Source organism: Rattus rattus, chromosome 6, assembly GCF_011064425.1.
Source record: "Rattus rattus isolate New Zealand chromosome 6, Rrattus_CSIRO_v1, whole genome shotgun sequence".
Taxonomy (NCBI): domain Eukaryota; kingdom Metazoa; phylum Chordata; class Mammalia; order Rodentia; family Muridae; genus Rattus; species Rattus rattus.
Window position 1 is genome coordinate 9,514,374 of NC_046159.1, and position 25,653 is coordinate 9,540,026.

At 41.9% G+C, this 25,653-nt stretch overlaps 2 protein-coding genes across 2 annotated transcripts in view; one reads left to right on the forward strand and one right to left on the reverse strand.

Moving 5' to 3' along the window:
* Window positions 1–5,127: 5,127 nt before the first annotated feature.
* On the reverse strand, window positions 5,128–6,334 carry Capza3 (capping actin protein of muscle Z-line subunit alpha 3). Its single transcript, XM_032907315.1, has one exon. The coding sequence runs from the start codon at window positions 6,235–6,237 to the stop codon at window positions 5,338–5,340; it is 900 nt and encodes a 299-aa protein (XP_032763206.1). The 5' UTR covers window positions 6,238–6,334; the 3' UTR covers window positions 5,128–5,337.
* Window positions 6,335–7,253: 919 nt separating this feature from the next.
* Window positions 7,254–25,653, forward strand: part of Plcz1 (phospholipase C zeta 1) — a 54,342-nt gene continuing 35,942 nt past the window's right edge. The window contains exons 1-3 of the mRNA XM_032907316.1: window positions 7,254–7,285; window positions 8,089–8,212; window positions 21,631–21,862. Of these exons, the coding sequence (XP_032763207.1) occupies window positions 7,254–7,285; window positions 8,089–8,212; window positions 21,631–21,862 (388 nt within the window). The remainder of the gene's footprint in view (window positions 7,286–8,088; window positions 8,213–21,630; window positions 21,863–25,653) is intronic.

A 25,653-nucleotide genomic window follows, 5' to 3' on the forward strand; every position in this document is an offset into this window, starting at 1 on the left:
CACATCTGGTGAATTGTCTTATCCTAGTGTTGCATGGGATGGGAAAACTGGGCATTGGTGAAGTCATGCAAAAGTAGTGACAGAATAAAGACTTGAACTCAGGTGTCCTGATACACAGTCTCATAGATTTCTGCTCCATTGCTGATAAATGAAAGATGATTCTTTATTAAGAAAAACAGGAAAATTTGTACGCCTAGATTAAGACAAACAGGTCCCGTGATTAATTAGAAATGCACTTTGCCAGCATCTAGAGCTGGAGAGAGTGTGCTTGGAAGGGCGATCAGGCCTGGCTCCTTGGGAAAGATGCTGGAAGCCCAGGGAAGCCAGCTTGGTCCCTAGAGTGATAAAGTTGCTGAGATCTCAGAGTTGGGAGGCTAAGGGGATTTGGGACGCACTCCCCAGTCAGTAAATGTTACAAAGAGGTGTTTAATCAAGATTGTGAGTAAATCAGCAGGTAATCAGCAAAGGTTTATGAAAGCTAATTGAGAAGAGCTTCGCAGAACAAGAAATTAAAGTAGGCCAATTAGAAAACTCATTAAGTGGGAAGTCACACGCTTTATTAATAAGTTGGCAAAGGAAGGGAATGAGAAAAGCGCTTACAGGTAGAAATCCAAAAACTGACGATGCCTTAGGAAAGGTGAAAACAGACGGGCATATGGGCATATAGTCTTTACCTGGAGTTACTAACAAGAAAACAAAGGCTTCCAAGAGAGGGTTGGGGGAGGGGTGGGAGAAAGAGGGAGAGAAGAAAAGAACTAGTAACTGCAGTTTCCTGGTTACGCCAGACACTAGTGTAGGCATTTTCCATGAGGAAATGCACTTGGTGTTGAGGTGGCATAGGCTACATACGTTTTAAAGGTTTTATACCATATTGCTTTAAATACTCAATATTGATTATGAAAACCTGTGGTTGCTTAGATCTCCCCTCCCTCCTTCCCTTCCTCCCCCTCCCCCTCCCTTCCTAACTCCACCCTTCCTTTCTTCCTGTCTCTGTGTTTTTGTGAGACAGAAATCATGTAGCCCAGGCTGGTCTGAAAATCACCATACAGCCGAGGATGATCTCGAACACCTGATCCTCCTGCTTCCAACTCCCAAGAGTCAGGATTGTGGGTGTGCTCCATTACTCCCAGCTAGGCATGTTCTCAAGGTTACTGGGGGATTATAAATTTAAGAATGTGTCTGTAAAAGTATTTGTGAATGTGCACTGTAAGTGTTAATGCCTTTGTGCCTTTTGAATATGAAACTTTGGGTAATTTGTCTTGATGGAGATAACCCAAAATATGGAAAATATATACACTCATTGTAGGAATAACTCATAGCTGGAGAAATTCTAAAAACTTAAATTATATATGAAGAAAGAATGGCTGTCTTGTTATGGTACATTTATAGTGTGAATAACACGTAAATAATTAAATTTATATGCTCAAGAAATTTTGAATGATATGGGACAGTGTTTATGATACATGCATTATGTAAAGAAGTATCAAATATAAATTTTTATTGTATATATCCATAATATTGAAAACTCCGCAAAATTAGATGGAGGAAAAAAATACATCAACACTTTTGAGAACTTCCCACAAGTTGTTCATGTGACAGATATCTAGAAATAAAATTTTAAACTTAATGGTTTTTGGTTTGATTTTAGAGACATGACTTTAGGCCAGGTTAGACTTGAATTTGTGATCCTCCTGTCTGGGCCTGGTGAATGCTGGGATTACAAACACAGCTAGTAATATTATTGACCAGGCTGAATGTTAGAGTGTGTGATGGTTTATACCGGTCACCAACTTCACCAGATCTAGGCTCACCTAGGAAGGAGGCCCCTGGGCTCACCGTGAGAAGTTATCTAGACCAGGATAACCTCTGGGAATGCCTTGAGAGACTGTAGGATAGAGTTAATAGAAAGTGAAGACCCACCCTGAATGTCCCAATCCTTGGGTGTGGATTCGGATGGTGTGAAAAGGGGAGAGAAGCTGAGAAAGGGGCCTTGCTGCCCTTTCTGTCCGTGGATGCAGGAGAGCCTAGCTTCTGCCACGAGCTCTTCCCCACCATTGATGGACCACGCTCTCAGACCGTTAGACGCAATAAACACCCCTGTCCGTAACTTGCTTTTGTCTTGGTGTTGTGTCATAGTAGTGGGAAAAGTAATACTATAGGTGGGAGCCTAAACGTCTCTGCAATTTTCCCACAAACTCTTGGATCCTCTTCTGGAATGATCTAGAAAGTCACTTTTACACCTGTAACCACGGACTACTTCATGTTTTTATTAAAGGGGTTACCTGATAACGTCATTTCAGTTCAGGAGAACAGCTTTATTTTCTACTTTATTTGTGAAATCCCATCTGCCCGTTTTTGTTTTTTTTTTTTACTAACAGGTGAAATCCTGACCTTGGTCCACACTCAGTGAGTGGTGGAGATGGCTTTTACTGGGCCATGAGTTTTCTGGGAAGTGATTTTTAGGTAAACAGGAATTAGGCACGCTGTTTTAAGATTACAGTAATATTTCCTGAAATGTGGTTCAGACTGGTAGACTTCGTATCAGAGATATCTCTGATATTTGTTTTAAAATGTAGATATCCTAGGCTAGGGCTTGTAGCTCAGTAATAGAGGGCAAGTGGCCTTTGGTTTAATACCTAAAATATGAGAGAGAGAGAGAGAGAGAGAGAGAGAGAGAGAGAGAGAGAGAGAGAGAGAAGAGACATACAGAGGCACAGAAAGAGACAGAGACACACACAGAATATTTCTGGATGGGCTCCAAAATGTCTATTTTTGAAGACATACCCAGAGAATTCTCAAATCAAACTAAAAAGCCAGGGGTGAGGAGCTGGCTCAGCAGATAAGGTGCTTGTTGTGCAAGTATCCAGACAGGAGTTCAAATCCCCAGTACCTGAGGAAAAGATGCTGGCACGGCCATCCATCTATAAGTGCCATGTGGAGACAGGGGAATCATGGGAACTCACTGGCTAGCCAGTCTTGCCACGTTCTGGGACTGAGGCTACAATGAGACACTCTCAGAAAATAAGATCGAGGAAGGCACCCAACATAGACATGCAGCTTCCACACGCGTGTATATACCGTCCCCTATCCCCGCAAGCACAAGCATGTAAACACCATACGAACACAGATGTAAATAATAAATAATAAAATTCCTGCACGGTCTCTTGTCTGCCCCAGTGTGTACGAGACAGAACCGGAGATTCCTTTCAGTTGCATGGACTCAAGATCCAAAGCGATTTTCTTTTCAGATCAGTCAGGATTGGAGAATGGGACCTCCTGACTCCTCCCCTGTAACCTTGTTCTCCGTTTTGGATGGGATTCACTGGAAGAGCAGTAGGTAGCAGGAGATCCCTCTTCTGGGCCATCTCTCTGTGCTGTGCTTGCCCACAGAACTGTTCAGCAGAGCCCATCGCTCCTGTGTGCAACTTGGTTTTCTCTGCTGTGAGCAAATGTCAGGCAGAAACAACACAGCATAGGAAGGGGTTCCCTTAGTCCATGACTTCAGAGAGCTCAGTCTCTGATCATGGGGCTGTTGGTGTTTGGACAGATCTCATGATTTGCGAGAGGAGACTGTCACTTCGTGTAGACATCAAACAAAAAGGAACTAGATGACAGTTTTAACCTTTAAAAGCATGTCTCATGTCTCTGGTACTTGCTCCTTCTGACTAGGCCCAAATCTCTAGAAGTTTCCAGAAACTCCCTCAAATAGTGGCATCAGTTAAAAACTAAGTATTTAAAACTGGCCCTTTGCCATAGGATGGGATCATCTCATCCCATCTTCAAATCATCCATATAGTTGGTGTATAGAGCTTGTCTTTAGTCATCTGCGGCAGCCACTGTGCATGCTAATCTGAAATGTTGTCCCTAAGCTAGTGGCCTCAGAGTTCTCCAGGGGGTCATGAGTGTATAGCTTTTATGAGTGGGAGTAGCAAACTTTAAAAAAGAGATTCTGGAGAACTGCTTTGCTTACTTTCAAGGCATGCTGTGTAAAAAGGAACATTGCCCATGGGGAAGCAAATATTGTCTCGGCGTGCATCTCGGTCTTGGATTTTCCAGGGCCAGACCGGTGAGCGCTAATGTTTTAGTATCAGCTACTCATTTAATGGTAATGTTGGTTTATTTTATTTATTTCGCATTGTGTGAATGGAGTTTGGGGCAGGGGGCTTCTGGGGGGTCACAGGACAACGTGTGGGTGTCGATTTTTTCCACCATGTGTGTTCTTGATGGAGCTCAAGTTTAGAAATGGTAGCAGGGGACTTTACAACATGCCATCTCCTAGACACACATTTCACAGTATTTTACTGTAACATCCTGAGCACATCAAGATGTTTTATGTCTTGATGATTTGAGCAACTTGAGACTTCTTATATTTTTAATGTACAATGGGAATCACGCTAGAACCAGGCAGATGATAAAGTATTGTTTGTAAAACATTACTATGAAGTTTGCAACGAAGCAAGCATTACACAGGTTTGTAGGGATGACTTTACATTGACTCAGCTACACAGGGTTTCTAGATCCTGCTACTCTAGAAGCCCAGAGATTCACAGCAATCCTACACCCTCCTTAGGAGGGGCACAGGAGGGATCAGAAAGGAGGTAGAAGCAATTTTACTAATCCTCCTCATTTTTATTATATGTGTCTGAGTGTTTTGCTTGTATGTGTAGGCAGTGCTGTGTTCTCTATAACCCTGGGAGCTCTGGGGCTGTGTGGGTGCTGAGAATTAAACCTAGCTCCTATGGTTGCATAGCCAGTGCTCTTAACTACTGCGTCACCTCTCTAGTACCATGGCTGCGAGATTTGATATTAGCTGGTTTTCATAGAATATCCAAACCCAATGTCATTTATTAAGGTTCATTCAATCCTGGTTGTTCTCAAACTGAGTAGAGTAAAGCGAAGTAACATTTGAAGAGTGATGTGCACACCTACCCAGTTCCAAAGAGAGACTGAATTCACACACATGCAGATACGCAGGCATACAGGTGCAGAGAGACACACAGAGTACAACCCCCCCAACACACACACCACTACACACAGGCACACAAACACAGGAGTCATGTAGACTCAATCATGGCCACCTCCCCACTCTCGATTTATTTTAGGCTCTAATAAAAACCTCTGAGTTTGTGACAGTTAACATTATGAAATGTATTTTACCCTTTTTGCCATGTTGGTGAATACTGACTGGATAACATGATTTCTTGTTCTTCCCCCTCTTCAAACTGGTATAGGCTAAAGACAGGCTTATTACTAGTCCAAGAGCTTCTCAGTGCTATCTAAGCACTGACTTCCCAGAAAGCACTTTGGCTTGAGACGATAACCTGGAGCAGCAACTTTTTATATTATCCAGTTGCACAGCACACTCCTGGAGTAAATAACGTATCCTAATTTGGGGTACATCACCAGATTCAAGTCAGAGAGGATCCGTTGCCAGTCAATCAAAGTGCGTGTCACTGGAAGATCCCTCCGTAATATTTTCCTCAGGGCTTCATTAGACAACTCCTGTAGTTCTTCTATTACAGCAGCTTGAAACTTATTTTCTTGTTCTTCCACAAGCCTTGCGAAACTGAGAGCCAACTGGGCTTGGTTGACTACCTCCAAGCTCTCCTTGAGGTCCTTGGAGACTTCAACATGAAGGTTGACACATCTGAAGTAGTGAGCTTGTACAAAAATCCTTCCTGTCACTTGGGTTAGAAACGGGTTTACCTGGAAGATCCACTTAGACTTCCAAAGACCGTTCCAACACTCTCCATTGTCATAGCTGTGGTCTTCAATGCAAGCTATTAAGAACTCCTTGTTTTTGACTGTTTTTCTCAGCACATTGCAGTTTCCGTTTGGGTAGTGATCGTTCACGTAGAGTTTTAAGGCACACATAACAACAGATCTCAGGTACTCGGTCTCATTCCGAATGATTCCGTGGCTTTGGATGTCTCTCAGCTGATTCTGGAGCAGGTCAAACCTGAAAGAAAGTTTGCTCTGGTAGTCAAAGAACCGGAAGTCACCCATCACATTGTGGTGAGACAAGAGGACTGGATTGCCATCGATACAGAGTGGGACACAGTATTTTTGGCAGTGCTGATGACCTGCGCACTCACCCTGGTGGTGCATGAGCTTCTCATCTCGGATAAGCAGACAGAGATCATCAAAGGCATTCACGAATTCCCCAGGAGGAGCCTGGATTAAGAGTCTGTGGATGACCTTTTCTTTGTCTTGCCTACTCAAGACGCTGAGTGACATGTCTAGTTGCAGGAGAAGCAAAGCTTCCGAAGTGAAGGGTGTTTACAGGGTGAGAAGAGGATCCATGGGATATCTTGCCCATTCAAGGTGTTAATCATTCAAGCTTTAGAGCAGTATGTAGGACCAGGAAGAAGGGCAGTCAGTCAAGCTCTGCATATCCCGGTGAAGTCACAGAGAAGCATGGAACTTCTAGTGATGTCACAATTGAGTGCTCAGAACCAAAGAAGAAAATGATAGTCACCTGACAGTATGGGGTTCAGCCAACAAGCTATAGCAACTGTGAAGGTTTTAAGAATTTAGCTTCTGGACAAGTCTTCTTCATAAGCGGTATGTGTTTTTCTGTGTCTGTTACGTGTTGTTGGCAGTCTGCAGAAGTTGCCTGGGGTTTGAACTGACTTAGCGTTGGATAGTCTGTGGTCTCTTCAACTGTCATATGGTACTGATCTCCACTCGGGCCCTTAGAATAGCTGCCCCACCTTCAGGGTAAACATTGTGATGAAAGGCTTGAGGGTTAGAAACAAAATAAAATGAAGATACTATGAAGGCTGAGAAATCACCAAGCTTGACAACCATAGTTTGGTTCCCAGGACCCAGATGATGATAGGAGAGACAGGACTCCTATAAATTGTTCTCTGACCTCAATGCACCATTACAAAAAGGGCACACACACACACACACACACACACACACACACACACACACACACACACAGAGTTTATTGAAAATGTGGGATTAGAAACTCGCAGAACATAAGCAGTCAAGTATTTTAGGCAGGGACCACATCTTTCATGTTCCCCATGCCCTCTTTTTGTGTTATGTGTGTCTGCTTTGAGCACAGGCAGATCTGCAAGAGCAAAGGCAACAGGCTTGTATGTTCTCTGCCTTTTCCCCAGAAAGGAGGCAGCGGTGAGAACAGCTGATGACTATCGCAAAAAGGCAGAGTTACTTCTAAGATTAAGTGACACCTTACACGAAGAGCCCTCTATGGGAGGACACGCGACCCAGATCATGAAATCATGGAGAGCCATTATGAGCTCGCAGAGGCAAGATATCCATTCTGAAGGTCTCTCTGTCTTGTTTCCCCCCTTGCTTGGTTCCTTCCTCTTCATGTGACTCTCCCTCTTTTCACAGAGTCCTGAACTCATGTCTGCCATTTAAGTATGAACCTTCTGCTTGTTTTCACAGTCCTAAGCCTTTCTGGGTTTCCTTAGACTCCTGTATTTTACCGTTGTTCTTGTTATGATAAGAAAGTGCATTTTCCATATTGAGCCATAGCCATTAAGGTTAAGAATTACTCATTAGTTTTAACAACCTAAGATTGAGCGGAAATTGGAGCAACTATCACCCGTAGGACATTTGACTCGCACAGTAATTACACCAGTCAGAGTCACTACTGAACGCACAGTAACCTATGTTTAATAATGTTTTATGAATGTATCCAATGCTCTGACTTCTGTAAGATTAAGTGTTGATTTTCTCATCTTTCTTGATGAGAGAGGTCAGGTGGGTGAGAGAATCTCGGGGTCCATGAGCTCTCAGGATCAGACTTTCAGACAAATAGTGTATAATAATGGAATAATGAATTTCCCAAGTGCTGACTTTATTTCTCCATTTTTTTTAAAAACAGATGCTATCCTGTATTTTAACTGGGTTATGCCTTTTTATATCTCTCACTCCTTTCCTGTAGTTGAAAAAGCTAAACTATACTTTATCATAAATAGTATTTATTTACAACTGTCTGAGCATAGGGTAGATGATCCATTAAGGCCACAGACAAAATATTTCTTTAAGGATTTTTAAATCCCTCAGTGAATGACTTTGAGAATTTCCTTAACTCTTTGTGCTTCGTACATGGTTTATGTCAAAGATTCAGGATTATTTTAGAGGTGGAAAAATCAGCGCTGGAATTACTCACAAACTGCTCGAGAAACTTGATTTCCCATGCCATTTTGCTCATGTGAAACGTATTTTTAAGGTGAGATGACACCCTCTCCCCACTTATTCCTCTCTATAGTTTATGGCAGTGTAAGTAGACATTAGTAGATACTTCAGTACTTGAGAAAATACACATGGAGCCGGAGAGATGGCCCACTGGTTAGGAGCACTGACTCCTCTTATAGAGGCCCTGTGTGTAGTTCCCAGCATGCACTTGGTGCCTCACAACTGCCTGTGACTCTAGCTCTAAAGAACCCAGTGCCTGGTCTGACCTATTCCAGCTCCCTGAAGTACATGGCGCACATACGCCCTCAGATACATGAACCTAAGTCAGTGTTGGAAAATACATGCAGGAAAAAAAAAAACAGAATAAACTAATGGCTGTTACAGTTTGAAATAATGCCAAGTTATTGGCTTGGAACAATTTCCAGAGTATATAGAAATGGTCACACCAGATCTGGGATAAAGGTCAACGTTAGGACTGTCTGAACTGGGATTAAATGTAAAAAGTGAAAGGTCATACTTCATCTTGATGGCATGGGAGAAGTAAAAAGCTCCAATGAACAGAGTAATGGGCACAAAAGGTGTTGTGACCGAATACTACACTCGTGATCCTAGCGTTTGGGGGCCTGAGGGGGCAGAGGAAGAGCTCAGGGCGAGTTTCAGCTATGCTTTGGGTTTCATATTGGTCTGGCCTACATAGCACCCGCTTTAGAAAAGAATAAACAGCCATCACAGCAAATAATGAAATAACTGACAAACCATAGCATTAGCAAGACAGAGAAAAATAGAGAAGGCTGAAAGGAATAAATTAGTAAGGGAAAGAGGAGACCACCGACACCACAGGATTAAAGAACATCATGAAGGGACAGGAACCACCAGAGAGCAGCAGATCGGCCAACTTAGAGGAAACAGAGAAATTCACAGAGCCTATGAAAACCAATAAAAAAGAACTAGAAACTTGGATAGACAAATAGTAATAGTAGTAATAATAATAATGATACTACTACTACCACCACCACCACCACCACCACCACCACCACCCAACCACCACCACCCACCATCACCACCACCACCACCACCAAGTCATTAAGTAAAGAAAAGCCCAGGACCAATTAGTTTTTTAGGTGAAGATTTAGGTGAGGAGTCAAGGCTCATCCTCTTAAAACACTTCTACAAAAACAGAAAAGAAAATGATTATAATGCTATTTTATAACCAAAGCAAAATCCTGGTATCAGAGCTGAGCGTGAATGCTTCAGAAGCATTAACTATAAGCCAGTATGTTTGATGAACACGGTTACAAACTTCCTCAGCAAAATCTCAGCAAGTCAAATTCACCAGCCTTCAAGAAGAATTCTGTGCCGTGACCCAATGGGAGTTGTCATTCACATGCAAGGAAGGCTCAATATACAGAAAGCATTCCTATTCCCTACATCTAGAAAATGAAGGAGAAAATGAAAGTACACAATAACCTTCAAACACTTAACTCTTTTTCTTTTAATTAAACACAACACACACACACACACACACACACACACACACACACACACACATATATAATGCTAGAGCTGGGGAGATAGTTCAGTAAGCGAAGTGCTTGACTTGAGGACATGGTTTTGGAACCTTAGTACTCATGGAAAAAGCCAGGATGTTGTAATAAGAAGGCTAGGCTGATTCTATGACAGCCTTCAAATTGGCAGTTAAGGGGACTAGGCCTAAATCTCTGTGTCCAAAAACTGGTCCTCAGAAGCTGCCCTGTTAACTGACCTGAGGCAAGGTCAATGGGTCAGCAACAGTTTCCAGCCTTCCTCAGCTACTTCCTCAGATACAGTTTCCAGACCTCCCAGCAAGCCATACCCCAGAAATGGAATGTCTGCAGAGATGAACACAACAGATTAACATAGAGGTCACCTACTCTGAAATTCCTGAGTGTGCTTTAAACCAGGTCTACAAGCTCCTTGGTTATCCTTCTATTCTGGTAATGCTTGCTTGACATCTGATGAATAAAACAATCTTTGTGTTTACACACTATTTGAGTCTGGGGTATCATTCTTCAGTGAATCATGGACACAGGCTTGTAAACCTCGGGGAGGTAGAGACAGGAAGATCATTGAGTCAGTCATTGAGCGCCTGGTTCCATGAGGCACCCTGTCTCCAAAACAGTGTGGGAAAGTGACTGAGAGCAACACCTAATGTTGACCTTTGCCTCCATGCACACACATGCATTTTGTACTTATACATATGCATGAACATGCACACATACAAAACTCTCAATGAAACTGTATAAAAAGAAATGATCTTAAGACAAAACCAAGCAAGCAAACAAAAAAAGCAAGCAAGCAAGCAAGCAAGCAAGCAAGCAAGCAACCAACCAACCAACCAACCAACCAACTAACCAACCAACCAACTAACCAACCAACCAACCAACCAGCCAACCAACCAACCAACCAACCAACCAACCAACCAACCAACCAACCAACCAACCAACCAACCAACCAAACCAACCAACCAACCAACCAACCAACCAACCAACCAACCAACCAACCAACCAACCAACCAACCAACCAACCAACCAACCACTAACCAACCAACTAACCAACCAACCAACTAAACAACCAACCAAACAACAAACCAACCAAAACTAACCAACCAAACAACTAACCAACCAACAAAACAAACAAACTGCCAAACCAGAAAACAAACAAAAAAAACAAACAAACAAACCTCTAAATCAAAACTAACCAACTGAAAAGCCACAAAACCCAGAAACAAACGAAAACTGAAAACTGAAACCAAACCAAAAGTCAAAACAAACCAATGACCTCAAACATTTAAGACTTTTCCTCTGTGAGCTGGGACAAGCAAAGGTTCCCACCCCAACTATTCTAATGTAAGGTCCTGTGGGAACACTGCTAGCCAGGGAACGCTAGTTAAGATGGCAAAATAAAAGAGATTTAAATGGGAACAACAGAAGTAAAATGGTCTCTGGTCACTGGTCATCTTACGTGGAAAAACATTTTATTTTTAAACTTTGTTTTTATAAAAGTCTGTGAGCGTCAATAAATCCAGTAAAGTGGTAAGACACAGCATCAAGTGCATAAGCCATTGCATTTCTACTTAGCGGCAATGAATCGCTCCAGAAGAAATCAACAAAACAATTTTGTTTCCATTAATATCAAAATGAATCAAGTACCTAGGAATAAGCTTACCGCAGGAGATAAAATACTTATTCAAGACTAGAAACATCAACAGAAGAAAGTTCAAAATACAGGAATAAATTGAAAGATACTCTGTGTGAACATGCTCATCTTGGCAAAAGCCGTCTACAGACCCAGTTCTCTCTCTCTCTCTCTCTCTCTCTCTCTCTCTCTCTCTCTCTCTCTCTCTCTCTCCTTTCTCTTTCTCCTGATTAGTAAGAAAAAAGATTTTCCAATTCTTAATGGACCAAGGAAGATCTTGTATGGCCAACATAATCTTTAGAAAGAGCGAAGTTGGAGGCAGCTTTCAAAGTATAATTTGGTTTCAAAATGTAAGTAAAAGTTGCAACAACCAAAATAATAATATGGTCATGGTGCTAGTAGCTTTCTAATAAGTCTGTTACAACTTCCCTCTTACCCAGGTGTACAAGCATATTTATTTATCAAGTTTTAAGAGAACAACAATTGAGCAGTTATTACTCTATTCTAATCCTCTAATCTTTTACCTCCCATCCCAAATCCCCAAGATACTTGTATTTTTATGGCTTTCTCTGCTCTCAGTGTGTTTCCTGGACTCTCTCTGTGGCTGAATCCCCTAATTCCTGCCTGGCAGGAACTCCAGCTCTATTCTCTCCACCGCTCAGTCATTGGCTGGTAAGCTCTCTTCATTGACACATCAGGGAACAATTGGTGAGCTGGTGTTAAGATCGAGACAGGAGATTACTCTCTCAATAAGGAGTACAATTAGATATAGGGGAGACAGAAATCAGCATTTGAATCTTCACACAGTGCACCATAACATTTTGCCTACGCAGGTGGACGTCACATAGGTGTATAAACAAAGGAAACAAAATCATTCTTATGCAGTCAGTGATCTTCAGCAGGGGTGCCACACACACCCGACGTGAGGAGATTCTCCTCAGTGGGTAGCACTGGGAAGCGGAGTGTGCAACCACATGTAAAGCTCACAACTGGACTGTAAGAGTGCACACCAACTAGATTCAAATCACATTATAGATGCAAATATCAGACCCCCAAACTAGGAAAATGCTTGAAGACAACCTAGGAAAAACATCCTCTTCACGTCACTCTTCATACTGGTTTCTAGAACAGACACACAGGAAACCAAGGCAAAGAAGACAACGGGATTGTACTCAGTTAATGGCTTTGGCATCACAGAGGAAGTGAAAAACCAAGGCAACCTACAGAGAAGAAAGTTACAGACAACATCGCCAAAACACACAAAGAAGTTACAAAATGCCGTAGAGGAGAAAAGGATAAATAATGTTCAAATGTAAACAAAGGGACTGTGTGTAGTTATTCAAAAATATGCAAGTAGGCAACAGGAATCTGAAGAACTAAACCAGCCATTAGGGCAGGGCAAGCCGCAGGAGACGTGTCACAGCTGGTGGAGTGACATGTGTATATGTGTGTACCATAGCAAACATTCTAGTAAGGATATGGGAAAAAGTGAGTCTTGCATACTATTCAAAGGCATGTAGATCATTGCAGCCATTGTATAAATTATCATGGAGAAGACCCCCAGAAACTTAAGCATAGGACTGCTGTGATACAGCTACGCCCCTGAGAGGTCTGTAAACAAACCCTGAGTTTGCCCTGAATTCCCACACTTACTGCAGTGCATCGTCATAGAGAAGACATGGAAGGATCTGAGGTGTCCCTCAGTCTAGAGATGGGTCAGGAAACCATGCTGTATCCATAATGTGGACTAGTATTTACCCTGGAGAAAGAAAGGCCTTCCACTCACAGTCACATCAATACACCCAGAAGAGGAACTAGGTGCAAGAAGCCAGACAAAGGGATAAAATACTTCATGATCTTACTGATGAGAAGAGTATGAGATTTTCAAATTCACAAGAGCAAAGGGTGGGCTGCTAGTCAGGAGCAACCGGTATGGGGGGCAGTAAGCTAGTGTTACTCAAAGGGTACAGCCCCAGCTTACAATACGAAAAGGTCCTTGAGGTATAATTATGGGAGATTGTCTGCAGTATGTGAAATTCCATTACAGCCATAGAATTGATGAGTAGATATTATATCGGCTGTTCTCTCTCTCTCTCTCTCTCTCTCTCTCTCTCTCTCTCTCTCTCTCTCTCTCTCACACACACACACACACACACACTTGTGCACGTGCATACACACACAGAGGGCATGTTTGAATGGAATGGACATATAAATGGTGTTCACCATATTCTATTAATTTTATAGTTATTCCCTAATTTATATGTCAACTTTAAAAATTTTTGCAATTATTTGTGTGTGCGACTATGTGTGCACATGTACCACAGTGTGCATGTTGAGGTCCAAAAGCAACCTCGAGGAGGGTCAATTTTCTTCTTTCACCCTGAGGATTGAACTCAGGTTGTAAAGCTTGGTGGCAAGCTCCTTTACCTGCTGAGCCATCTCACTGAACCAAAGTATATAAATATTTAATGTCAATTTTGCCCAAACAATGTAATTTAAAGAATTTGTAACCAAACTGTAGTGTTCCCACCACTCCTGTAACACATGACCATAGGATTGACCAAGCCCTCTTGGCTTGCCTGGTCTGATACCACGGCTGTCAACGAATCAGCCTTCGATGATGAGGTAGAAGAGTGGGTGATCATTGAGGAGTACAGAACACGGGAAAAGAGCACTCTTTGCTGAATGCTTTGATGATGACCCAGGCCCTAGAGTGGTCCAGCTTAACTGGACTTCAAGGCCCGAAGGCAAAGATTTCAGCGTTCATCCACTCGTTCTGGGAACACGCACATAGTATGAACAGAACCACCTGGTAATAGTGTCTACTCTCCCCTAAGGATGATGCTCAGTGTGATGCCTTTGGGGAATTCAGAGGTTCTGACTCTGTCAGGGGGAAAATTGAAATAGAAATCAAGATCAACCATGGAGGAGAAATAAACAGGGCCAGGTACGTGCCACAAAACCCTTGCATCAGGGCCTGCTACTCTCCATGACTAAACTGTGTAAGGGTTTGTAATGGAATACATTGTTTTTCTGTATAAACAAAGAATGAATAACCTGGAGAGATGCTTATATTTCACTTATTCCAAGGGAGAGACTCTACTGAGATTTCTTTGTTTAAAGAGCTAGCACGAAGGATTTTGCCTTGATTCTCTCACTATGCATCAGAGGGCAACGAATAAAGCAAGAAGACAAGGGTTTCAGTTGAACTTTGTCCTAGAGAGTTGACAGTTTCTTTTTGAGAATTAGACAAAAAAACAAAACAAAACAAAATAAAACAAAAAACCACTAGATTGGCCAATCTAGATAGTTAGGGACACTGAGCCTCTAAATGATATTCTTGGAGATGAGGAATCAGCTCATGTCTAAATTCATATCTGAACACAAAAGGTTTTGTTCCCCTCCACAAGACTTTTTACAGCTAGGGTTTTATAACCCAGTAGCATCTCCTAAGAGGGAGAGAGCCGTGTTCTTCCTGATTTAACAGACTCTACTTGCTATAAATATGGAGACAGCAATGTATTTTACAAACCATAGCAGATACGAACAGTTGTAGACATCTATACATCCCCATATTGCTTTGGAGTTCTCTCAGACACAGATGATCGGAATCAGGGTTGCATCAAGCACCTCCGACATGGAAAGTACTTTGCAGTGTGGATAACAGTTACCAAAGCATGGATGTGAGTCACCAATGGAAATTTTGCTGTTCAGACGTGGGCATGCCTGATGTTTATTTTCTTAGGTGAAATAGTTTTTGGTGTTACTATGACAACAGTGCTTATGAAATTCAGGGGCAGAAGGGCCAGTGGGAATGGTTCACTGGGTGATGGCACTTACTTTCTAGAACCCTCGTAGTGGGAGCAAAGAACTGACTTTCCAAAGTTGTCCTCTGGCCTTCATATACGCTATAATACATACCCAATCATGTAAGTATATAAATGTATTTTTTTTAAATTAGAGCCAGAATATTGTTAGAACACAGTTAAAAAAAAACCTTAAAAAATAACCCCATGACCCTGAGAACTTTGGAAACAATAGGGAGGTTTGTGGTAAACTTATCTGTGAAAGCGGTTCTCAGCTTTCTGATACTTTGTTGTGTTAGGTAAACTGACATTAAAAAGGTTGACTAAATAAAAACGTAAGGAATGTGTATTGTATGGCTGAATTTTTGGGTATGTCTTCAGGTCAATCATCTTGAGCACTCAAGTCCTTTTTGGCATACACATATATGTATTGTGAGCACGCATGTGTGTGTGCATACTTGCATGTGTGCATATGTGTGTAGCAGCCTGAGCCTGACAACGGTATCTTCTCGATCACTCAGTAGTTTATTTACCAAGGCAGCATCCTTCCACTGACCCTGAGATTTCAGATTCTCCTAGGCTGACTATTCAGTTGGCTTGGAGGAACCCTGTGTCATTGTGTCTTGAGAGCTGGGATTACACGTGGTCTGTCACACCTTCCCAGCTTTCCGGGTGGGTGCTGGCCATCTGAACTCCAGTCCTGATACTTGTCTGACAAGTGCTTTGTCTATTAAACCATCTCTCTGGTCCAGAACAACCATTCTCATTTAACTCTAATTGCTGATTTTTTTTTCTTCATGAGTCCACTTTTTCTTCAGGTAAATCTAATGAAACAACACTGACTTGGGTGACTAAAATCTGGCAGTGCCTCAACATATAGAGACTTTAGGCTTAGCTACTGTTTTTGCAAGTCATAAACATCCTAAGCAAATTTCTTAGTCTGTGAAATGAGGATATGAATCCCAAAGGATTGTTGTAGTCATAAATAAGACATTTATGACTTGTCCATGTATAAGGTATTCACTTCCTGAGGAGCGAATGAAGTTGTATTAGGAATTACTCAAAATGTATTGATTTCCTAAAGAGCTGACACAGATTATGGCATAAATTTATTGTCTTACAAGGTGACTTTTTATTACAAATTTGGGTAAAAAACATTTACGTTTATGATCTTGGCAATATGTTCTAAAGTTCTTTCTACAGGATGAATTATTGAGTAGTGGCTCGAGCAAAAATTTATTAAACAATTTTTATTATACTTTTACAAAAAGATTTATTGCTTTGACTTTTAATGGTCTTTAATTTATAGCATTATAACATTTTTATAAGCAATATTGCATGCAACTTCAATACGCAGAGCTAGTCTTCGATCATACCTCTGCTTGTCGGTCAAGTATGAAATTATATCCTTTTGAATTTTAAGAATTTGTTACTACAGGACTTAGGTCTTCATAGACTTCATAGTCTCTAGGCAATTAGCAACCCTTGATGAATCCATAGCTCTCACAGAAAGTATTCACTGTGGGAAAGGAGGAAGGCGTTTTCTCTGGAGAGAAAGGAATACTGAACTTCCTCTTGAGTAGGCTGGGATGAATGTCCCAGAAAACCTGAAAGAATCTAGAAGACGTGGAGGTGGCATTCTTTATAGACCAAAGAATGAGGATCCATGTGCATGCAGTGCACAGCAGGAGAGTTTAGTGATTAGAAAGGAATCGAACAGGCTGGAGTAGGATCCATGGAAGGGTTGGGGAGAAAAGCTGTTTGGTGCCGGAGGGAGGCAAGCTTTTCTTTCTTGCCTCTGCTTTCTCTTCCTCTCCTTTCTTTGCCTTTTGTTCAGCCTCTTGTGTTTCTATCCTTTCTCCTCTTCCTCCTCCTCCTCCTTCTCCTCTTCTTTTCTTGCAGTCTCCCGATTGCCCCTCTCCTCCTCTCTTCTTGCCAACTTCCTCTCCTTTTCCCCATCCTCTTGCTTTTTAAACCTTCATTGCCTTCTCCCTTCTCTACTCCTAATTTTCAACAGTTTCATGTGGTCCAGGAAAGCCACAGACTCCTTGTACAACTGAGGATGAACATGAGCTCTTGATCTGCCTGTCTCTACCTCCCAAATGCTAAGAATATAGGCACACAGCAACACACCTGGCTTGATAGTGGAAATCTTAAAGGGCAGGCCTTAATTTAAGTTTTCTTTTGTAGGCAATGGACAATCATTAAAGTTCTCGACTAGGAAAAACAAACCAAAAAATTTTTTTTATGAATAACCTGGTAGCACTATTGACTGGAGGTTAGAACCTGGGTAGTGGTACTTCTCACAAACTCACAATCTTGACCCATTCAACCACTTTCACTGTGCCTAGTTCACCTGCCTATGATCTGACCTTGTTAATCCTTCCCAGGTATTCTCTCCTCTTACATTTCCTAGAAGACAACAGAAGAGTCCTATCTACCCTTCACGTGGTGGTGATCCATTGAGACAAGATTTACATTCTCTCTGTCTGAGAACTTTATATGTGAGCTGCTCAATCCACCAGTTGGCTACTTGGGATATTATTTTTCTCTTCTTGTTATGGGTCTGTCTGCTGTTAAATGGCCGTGAGATGGCTCATCGGGTAAGGGAGCTTGGGACCAAGACTGGTCATCTTAGTTTAATCTGCAGGATCTACGAGGTAGAGAAAAAGAACCCAGTCTTAAGGGTTATCATTTGATTTCCACATGTGTGCAATGGTATGTACACACAAATAAATGTGCTAAAATATACATTTTCAAATTCATGGAAACCATTAGTAAATCTGAAACTTTTACATGAATGGTAAGATTCTGAATGCCCTCAGTGAAGCACTCTTTAAAATAACAAGAATATAAGAAATAAACTCATTGACCGAGTTGGATGTTTAACACAACCTGGGTTGCAGATCTGGAACATTTTTAGGGGTTGGTCTGGTGCTGTGTATTCAAATGATAAACTCTGGACCCCAAGATCTGGTTACCCCCACGAACAGATTTTCATGTACACTAGCTCTTGTAAACCTTGACCCCAAGTTTAAATCCATTGGTTAAATAAAAGTGTCTATAGCCAATTACTGGGGAGAATAAAGGTAGGCAGGGTTTCATTTACTGAGCTGGGATCACAGGTAGGGACCACAAGAAGAAGAAAAGGAAAGAGGGTGGTAGAGGGAGGAAAAGGAGGGAGAAGGAGAAAGAAGATGGCGAGAACTGGAAGTCTCCATTAGATGAGATGGACCAGGAGCATGTGGCAGAATGAAATGCCCTGAGGACAAGCTGAAGAAACAGAAAAAAGCCCCAGCAAGACTCTAACAGCAAGTACTTGGGAGAGTACAGCTGGGAATTAATAGTCTAGTGAATAGAGAAATAAATTAGTGGTAATTTACCCAGTAATTGTGCTAAAGGTCATTTAAAATATTCATAGGACTCTGCCTTGATGATTGGGGATCTGGCTGGGTCATATTAGTAACTAAATATACTTAAAAAGCATTTACAGAGCATACACATGCTACAGATTTGCAGATCCTGGCAGATTAAGAAGTCAAAGAATGACATCCTATACCAAGAGTTCAGCTTCTACCACACAGGGTAAACTAATTCAGGGCACTTACTCTGTGAAGTACAAGGGTGACAGAGCAGAGACTCACTGAAATCTTCAGGGTCCTATGACGATGTATACACAGTATAGGTTGGGTGTCATGAAGACAAGGGTAATCCGGATAATTGAAGAGAGGGGTGAAGTGATCAGATTTTCATCTTGGGTACTCTTTACAGGGGACATACTAATACGACAATACCGAAGGTCAGGTGTTCTAGGTCTCAACCTCAAGCTTGACTCTTCTCCCTCATGTCTTTCTTCCCCAGATCCCCCTCTCCTTTTCCCACTCTATTAGCCCCCCTGGCTCAACGGGATGACCCTACTTATCGTGTACAGCTTCTACTTCTGGTATTTGACTTGGGAGCCACAGTTGTCTTTTGGCATGGGTCAGTTGAAACAACTCTGTGGATCTGTGAGATTTTGTTTGGTCTCTGTTCCAACATTTTAACACACCAAGTTGTAACTTTCATTTACCAGGAAATAACACATTAAAAAAAAAAAAAAGACAGAAGAGGCCATTCGAGGTTTGTGCCTTGATTGGACATAAAAAAAACTTGTGTTACTTGGTGGGTAACACCTAGGTAAAACATTTAGAAGTTTTGATTTATTGAATCAAGGGTAAGAAAAAAATTTGGGAGTAGGGATTCACTTTGAATTTTTTAAAAAGATTTATTTATTTATTTCATGTATGTGAGTACACTGTCACTGTCCTCAGACACACCAGAAGAGGGCATCAAGATCCCATTACAGATGGTCGTGAGCCTCCATTTGGTTGCTGGGATTTGAACTCAGGACCTCTGGAAGAGCAGTCAGTGCTCTTAGCCACTGAGCCATCTCTCCAGACCCTCACTTTGAAATTTTTAATTAAGATTTTTCATGAAGATTTGAATGGACTGAGTCTAAAACAAAATAATTTTAATTCTACAATATTCACTGTTAGGGACCTCAAATTCCACGATTCCAAACCGATAATCAGAACCATGTTAGTTTACTAAGTGACAAAATGTTTTTGAGCTTATTTAATTTTAAGGTGCTGTATGATTTCCAGTACTCTTGAGACTCAGGCTATGAGTCGAGAAACACAGATAGTGGCTTTGCTCCAAACTTGTCCCATCTCCGTTTCCACTGGCAGTGGCTGGGCACTGCTGTTCCATGGCGCTCCTTGTGAGCTCTGAAGAGACTGGGTGCCCTTCGCTTTCATTCCCAGCTCAGAGTGCTGCCTACACTCTTCTGTAGAGACATTTCTGATACCACCCTCCCCACCGACCCATAAAGTCTTCCCAGGGAAAAGACAGGGTGATTTCCAGTGTGCGCGTCACCTGTCGTACCCCAGGGGTTCTGCAGTGTTGCATCTCCATAGATAAAACTTCTGAAGACGAGACACAGCTTGGTTGGAGGACGTCAGGGAGCAGGCATAGATAATACTCACAAGTCACCCCATTCGGTTCTACAATTTGGTGAATATTTTCCACTCTCACAGCAGCCTGACAGCACGGGAGGGGCTATCCATTCCTCTTTCTCTCAGGTTTCAATAAGAAACTCAGTGAGCTTAATTTGCACCTCCACAGTACCACCACACTTTGGGATTTCAAAGACAGAGTCACCCTTGTCAGGTTTGACCTTAACCTGGTGGCTCTCCAACCAGGGGGTCTTTGCATTCAAGGTTTTAACAATGGGTTGAGAGAGTTGGTTTACTTTCTAAGAGAGTTCTTTTTGAAGCTGCAAGTCCTCAGTTGAATTTTCTGTGGTGAGTGTGTGTGTGTGTGTGTGTGTGTGTGTGTGTGTGTGTGTTCATTTGCAATATGATGTTCTGCCACTGTTCTGCCACTGTGATTATAAACCTTGCAACGTCAAGCCCTTCTGAATTCTTCCGTAATTTCTCTGATAACTGTTTTTATTGTGTGTTTACCATTTCCTACTTGAACTCCATTTTCTTCAGTTTTCCATGTCTTCCCATCCTTAATAAATAATCATACCATGACTATCTTTAAATTTATTTTTTTTGGAATTGAATTAATTGGTATTTTGAGGCAGCGTCACATGTAGCCAGTGTCTGTCCTTAAACTTGCTTTGTAGCTAAGGATGACATTGACTTTCTTTCTGGTCCTCATAGGCACATTCTGCAATTATAGACATGTAGTACTAGGTCAGATTTATGTAGCACTGAGGGTTACAGTCCGAGCCTCATGCCTGGTGGCTAAACAGCCACAAACGGAATCATAGTCCCAGCCCTGTTTCTACTTTGGTGAGATTTTTTTTTCAGGACCTCAGAGTGGCTTTTTGTTTTGTTTTGTTTTTGTTGTTGTTGTTTTGTTTTGTAAATCTGAGCCCAGCCCGTGTCCTTATCTTTTATCTCATAGGGTTTAACTATAAATTTCTCACACCCGCCAGATGAACCCACTCTTTCTAGGTAGAACCCATCTGGTTGGTTTCTGTATCAAACTCTAATAGTCGCTGCGATTTCTTTTCAAGGTGCTTCTTAATGGCTGCAGCCTCCATGGTCCGCCACTATCCTGAATGTGTCTGATGTTATAGTCCAGGCTATGAATTGTGAACACAGGATCATGGCCTGGTCCAGTTTAAGGAAGGAACTGAAGTGGAATGGACCACACAAAGGAAATACGTAACTGAAAATCAGTTTACAATCTTATCTTCCTCCACAGCCCTTCCTGCGTTCTCTCTGTCTTGACCTTTGACCTTGACCTCTGATTAGCCTATCCTGACTTTGGTATCACCCCCACAGGTTAATGCATTTTAACATCAGGAAGGATGAGTTTTAACTTGCATGACTCACCGTCTTGTACATGAATTCTGTGACAATTCCTTTGTATTTTCCATTCTTCCACTGTGATCCCACCAGTCATTTTTTTTTAGTAGGAAAATGACAGACAAAACCAAGGAAGAATCACCATCGAAGAGTTTAGAACCATTTATCGGTATATTGTACATAGAGAAGAGATCGTTGAGATTTTCAACACGTATACTGAAAACAGGAAAATTCTCCCTGAGGACAGTCTGATTGAATTTCTAACCCAAGAGCAGTATGAAATGAAGATGGATGAGTTCAGTTCAGTGGAGATCATCGAGAAGTACGAGCCCATTGCAGAAGGTAAGCCACTTACAGTTAAAACCTGTTAAAACCTGTCAGCGTATTCATTTGAAAAGAGCTCTTGTGAATTACGATCATCAAATTAAAATTTTGGGGTGGATGAGTTCCTAGTAAGTATAAATGTTGTTTTTTTTATTTCTAAGAAGATACACTTTTTTTCTGAAGAGATAATGTGTAGCAATGGTGCCCATCCCTACTGGGTTGGCTGCATCTCTTCTTTTAACTGAACTTCTGAAGAGTTCAGATCCTTGACTGAAAGGAAGATGACAGTTCTATTACCTGTGCCTATAAAGAAAAGTATCTTGAAGGACCATTGAGATGGCTCAGCTGTTAAAAGTACTTGCTTTTGTGTTTGATTCCCAGAACCCACATGGTGGAAGGAGAATGAACTATTTCTGTAAGATGTTCTTGGGTTTCCACATTTGTGCCGTGACAGCAGTGCACAGGTACATGCACACATACATACACATGTGCACACACATTGCACACACATGTATGCACATGCACATTTGCACAGACATACACACATGCACACATGTGCAGACATACACAGATGCACACATGTGCACATTACATGTACAGGCACATACATATGTGCACACATTCTAAAGTAGTATATGTACGCACACATGCACACACTCTAGAGTGTGTGTGTGCGTGTGTATGTGTGTGTGTGTGTGTGTGTGAGAGAGAGAGAGAGAGAGAGAGAGAGAGAGAGAGAGAGAGATGGGTATGATGAAGAAAAAACTGAACTAAAAGAAAACAATTACAGGCAATCTGCCATCTTATGCATTCTGCTATTTAAATATGTTGAAATAAGAAAATATGAGACTGTGAAATGGGTATGTGAGAAGTACATGCATGTACAAAATGATGGTCTGCCCCTGAGTCAACACTGTTGTCTACATTTGTGCTAGCTTTCCATCACTGTACCCCACACCTGATACGAACAGCTTATAAGAAAAAGATCTTGGTGGTGGCTCATGTTTTTAGATGTCTCAGCCCATGATTGGCCCTGTTGATCCACACATGGAGCGGGGTAGTTTGTCACATGTGTATGTCCGAGGAATGGGAGTTTGCGGCAGTGAGCTTACTGCGTGGCATGAGTTCAAATATGTAGCTGCCTGAAAAACAGACTTTTTTGGATGTCAACTACCAGCGTGTCTCTGACAGTCTTTCCATCCCTTCTTTCCCGAAGATCCCTGAGACTTATGGAGATCAGCATGATACGTAGTTCCTACTTAGGACTAGGGGGCGCTATAACCTCTTATTCTCTGCATGCTGACTGATTGAGGGTCTCTGTGTTATTCGTCATCTTACTTCAAGGAGAATCTACCCTGATGAGGGTGGTTAGAACTTGAGGCATGAGGGGAGGGGAGTTTCCCAGACAGGCAGAGGCAAATCATGGAGGACTTCGCAGGCCGGAGCTTCAGGACAACATTGTGCCTATTGGGAAGATGGCGCGCGCTGTGCTGATGCCGCTCTACTTGTACTTGTACCGCTCTAGCCCCAGCATGGCCTGAAAACCACTGACCTTTGTTGCCTTTGCAAAGCATAAAGAGCCTGCGTCAGTAGGTAAAGCAGCTAGCGGCTCTGTCACCAGTACTAGCTGGAAAGTTCGGCTGACCTTTTCTTCCTTTTATAACAGCCAGCTTTCTCTAAGGACGTTGGGAGTTGATGGATGGTCTGGCTGAAACCCTTTATGTTGCTGTCGGTTAGAAACAGTCGTTTGCAGATGGGTACTTTCAGTAGCAGTGACTTAGTGAACATTATAAAAGAGTCACGCTGGCCCTGTTATCTCTGGGTGGTAAATTACAGGTACAGAAGGGTAGCAATCGACCCTGTGGAGCTCTATTTTCATTTAATTTGTGCATTGCCTTGCTCTCCTTTCAACTTCTGTTCTCACCCATGGTAGACAGCGTCATAACAGTCAAGTCCTCTATATTATTCGTGTAATCACTGATCAGTTTAGTCTCAGCCACTGTAATGCACGATCTTATGTCCTCCATACTGCTAAACTCCCAGATTCCACCTCCCGTGTACCAAACTAGCCTTTCAAAATCCACAGAGGTTAATTTTTGTTGCAATCTGGTAATATTTGTAGAATATTTTATTTGTGGGAGTGAGTGAGCACATGTGTGTGTGTGTGTGTGTGTGAATGTGTGTGAATGTGTGTGAATGTGTGTATGTGAATGAGTGTGAATGTGTGTGTGTGAATGTGTGAATGTGTGTGAATGTGTGAATGTGTGGGTGAATGTGTGTGTGTGAACGTGTGTGTGAATGTGTGTGTGTGAATGTGTGCGTGAATGTGTGTGTGTGAACGTGTGTGTGAATGTGTGTGTCCATGTGTGTGAATGAATGTGTGTGTGCATATATGTGCATGTAAATGTAAATGAGTGCATGTGAATGTGTGTGTGTGAATGTGTGTGTGAATGTGTGTGTGTGTGTGTGTGTGTGTGTGTGTGTTAGAGACAGCTTTCATGAGTTTGTTCTTGTCTCTCCTTTTACAGTGGGTTCCAGGGGTGACACTCAGGCTTGCCTATCAAGTACTTTTGCCAATTGAGTCATCCTGTGAGCTCTCTGTCTAGGGGTTTTAAGCGGCATGGAATGATTTTGATTTCTACTGTATCCTTTTACTGCGTGTGTTCATGTGTGTTCGTGTGCATACGGAGGTTGATGTTGGGTGCCATGCCATTTTCTCTCTACTTATTTTCTGAGATAGGGTCTCTCACAGAATCTAGAAGTCACTGAATTGGCCAGGCTTGTGACAATCAAGGCCCAGGGATTTTCCAGCCTTTGCCTCCACAGTGCTAGGGTTAAAGGCTGCCTTTACATCTCTAACATGAGCATTGGAGTTTGAACTCAGGCCTGGATGTTTGGACGGCATACACTACCAAAGGAGCCATCTCCCTAGCCCCTTGCTTTCTATTCATTATTAAATGCGTTTATTTAATTATTCAAGAGTTCAAAGGGACTGCAAGCCAAATCCAATGAATAAATTAATACAAACTGTTACTGTTGGTTTGCATGGTGTTTTTGTTTGGAAACATTTCCATATTTGTGATTTAATGCGGCTTTGGAACAATTCCTGTGTAAAATGTTAGGTGTTTTCTTTGGGTTTCTATTTTTTGGCTAGCATAGCAGCAGCAGGGGTTGCTTTAGTTTGCTTTTCTTTCAGTGACGGTGTTTTGAAAGCCGTCTTTTCGCTTCCCTTCAATACCATACACACTGCATGACTTACATATATCACTCCATTTTCATGTCACTACATGTATTTGTATATCATTTTATTTCTACTTACGTCACTACATTTTTACGACACATCGCTTTCAATGGCTACTTAGCACTTTACTTACATTTGAGCTTCTACTGCTTCCTTCCCCCTATTTAGTCTCCTTTTGTAAACAAAGCTAGGATTAGTCTTAAGTGTACCACTCTTTGTCTTCCGAAGGACTAATTCCTAGAAACTGACTTGGTTTCAAAGGACTAGACTTTGTTCTAAAGTAAAGTGCCAAGACTAGTCAAAGTCACTCTAAAATGAAAGGCCCAAGTTTAGTCTAAAATGAATATGCTTTTTTACTTTCTTTTGGAGCTGAGCAAGTCAACAGCAGCAACAGCAACAGACATTTACAGAGCTAAAGGCTCTGTACATGGGGTGAGCTTTCTGGTAACCACCTTCCATCCATTGGGAGAGCTTAACCAGCATCCTCCAGGTCACATAGCAAACAAATTCAAACCCTAACTGTCTGGATCCAGAGCACATGGTAATAGTTTTGGTGTCCATTAAGAGG

Coding starts and splice junctions, on each gene's coding strand:
- Capza3 (XM_032907315.1), bottom strand. CDS start 6,237: ATGTCACTCAGCGTCTTGAGTAGGCAAGACAAAGAAAAGGTCATCCAC.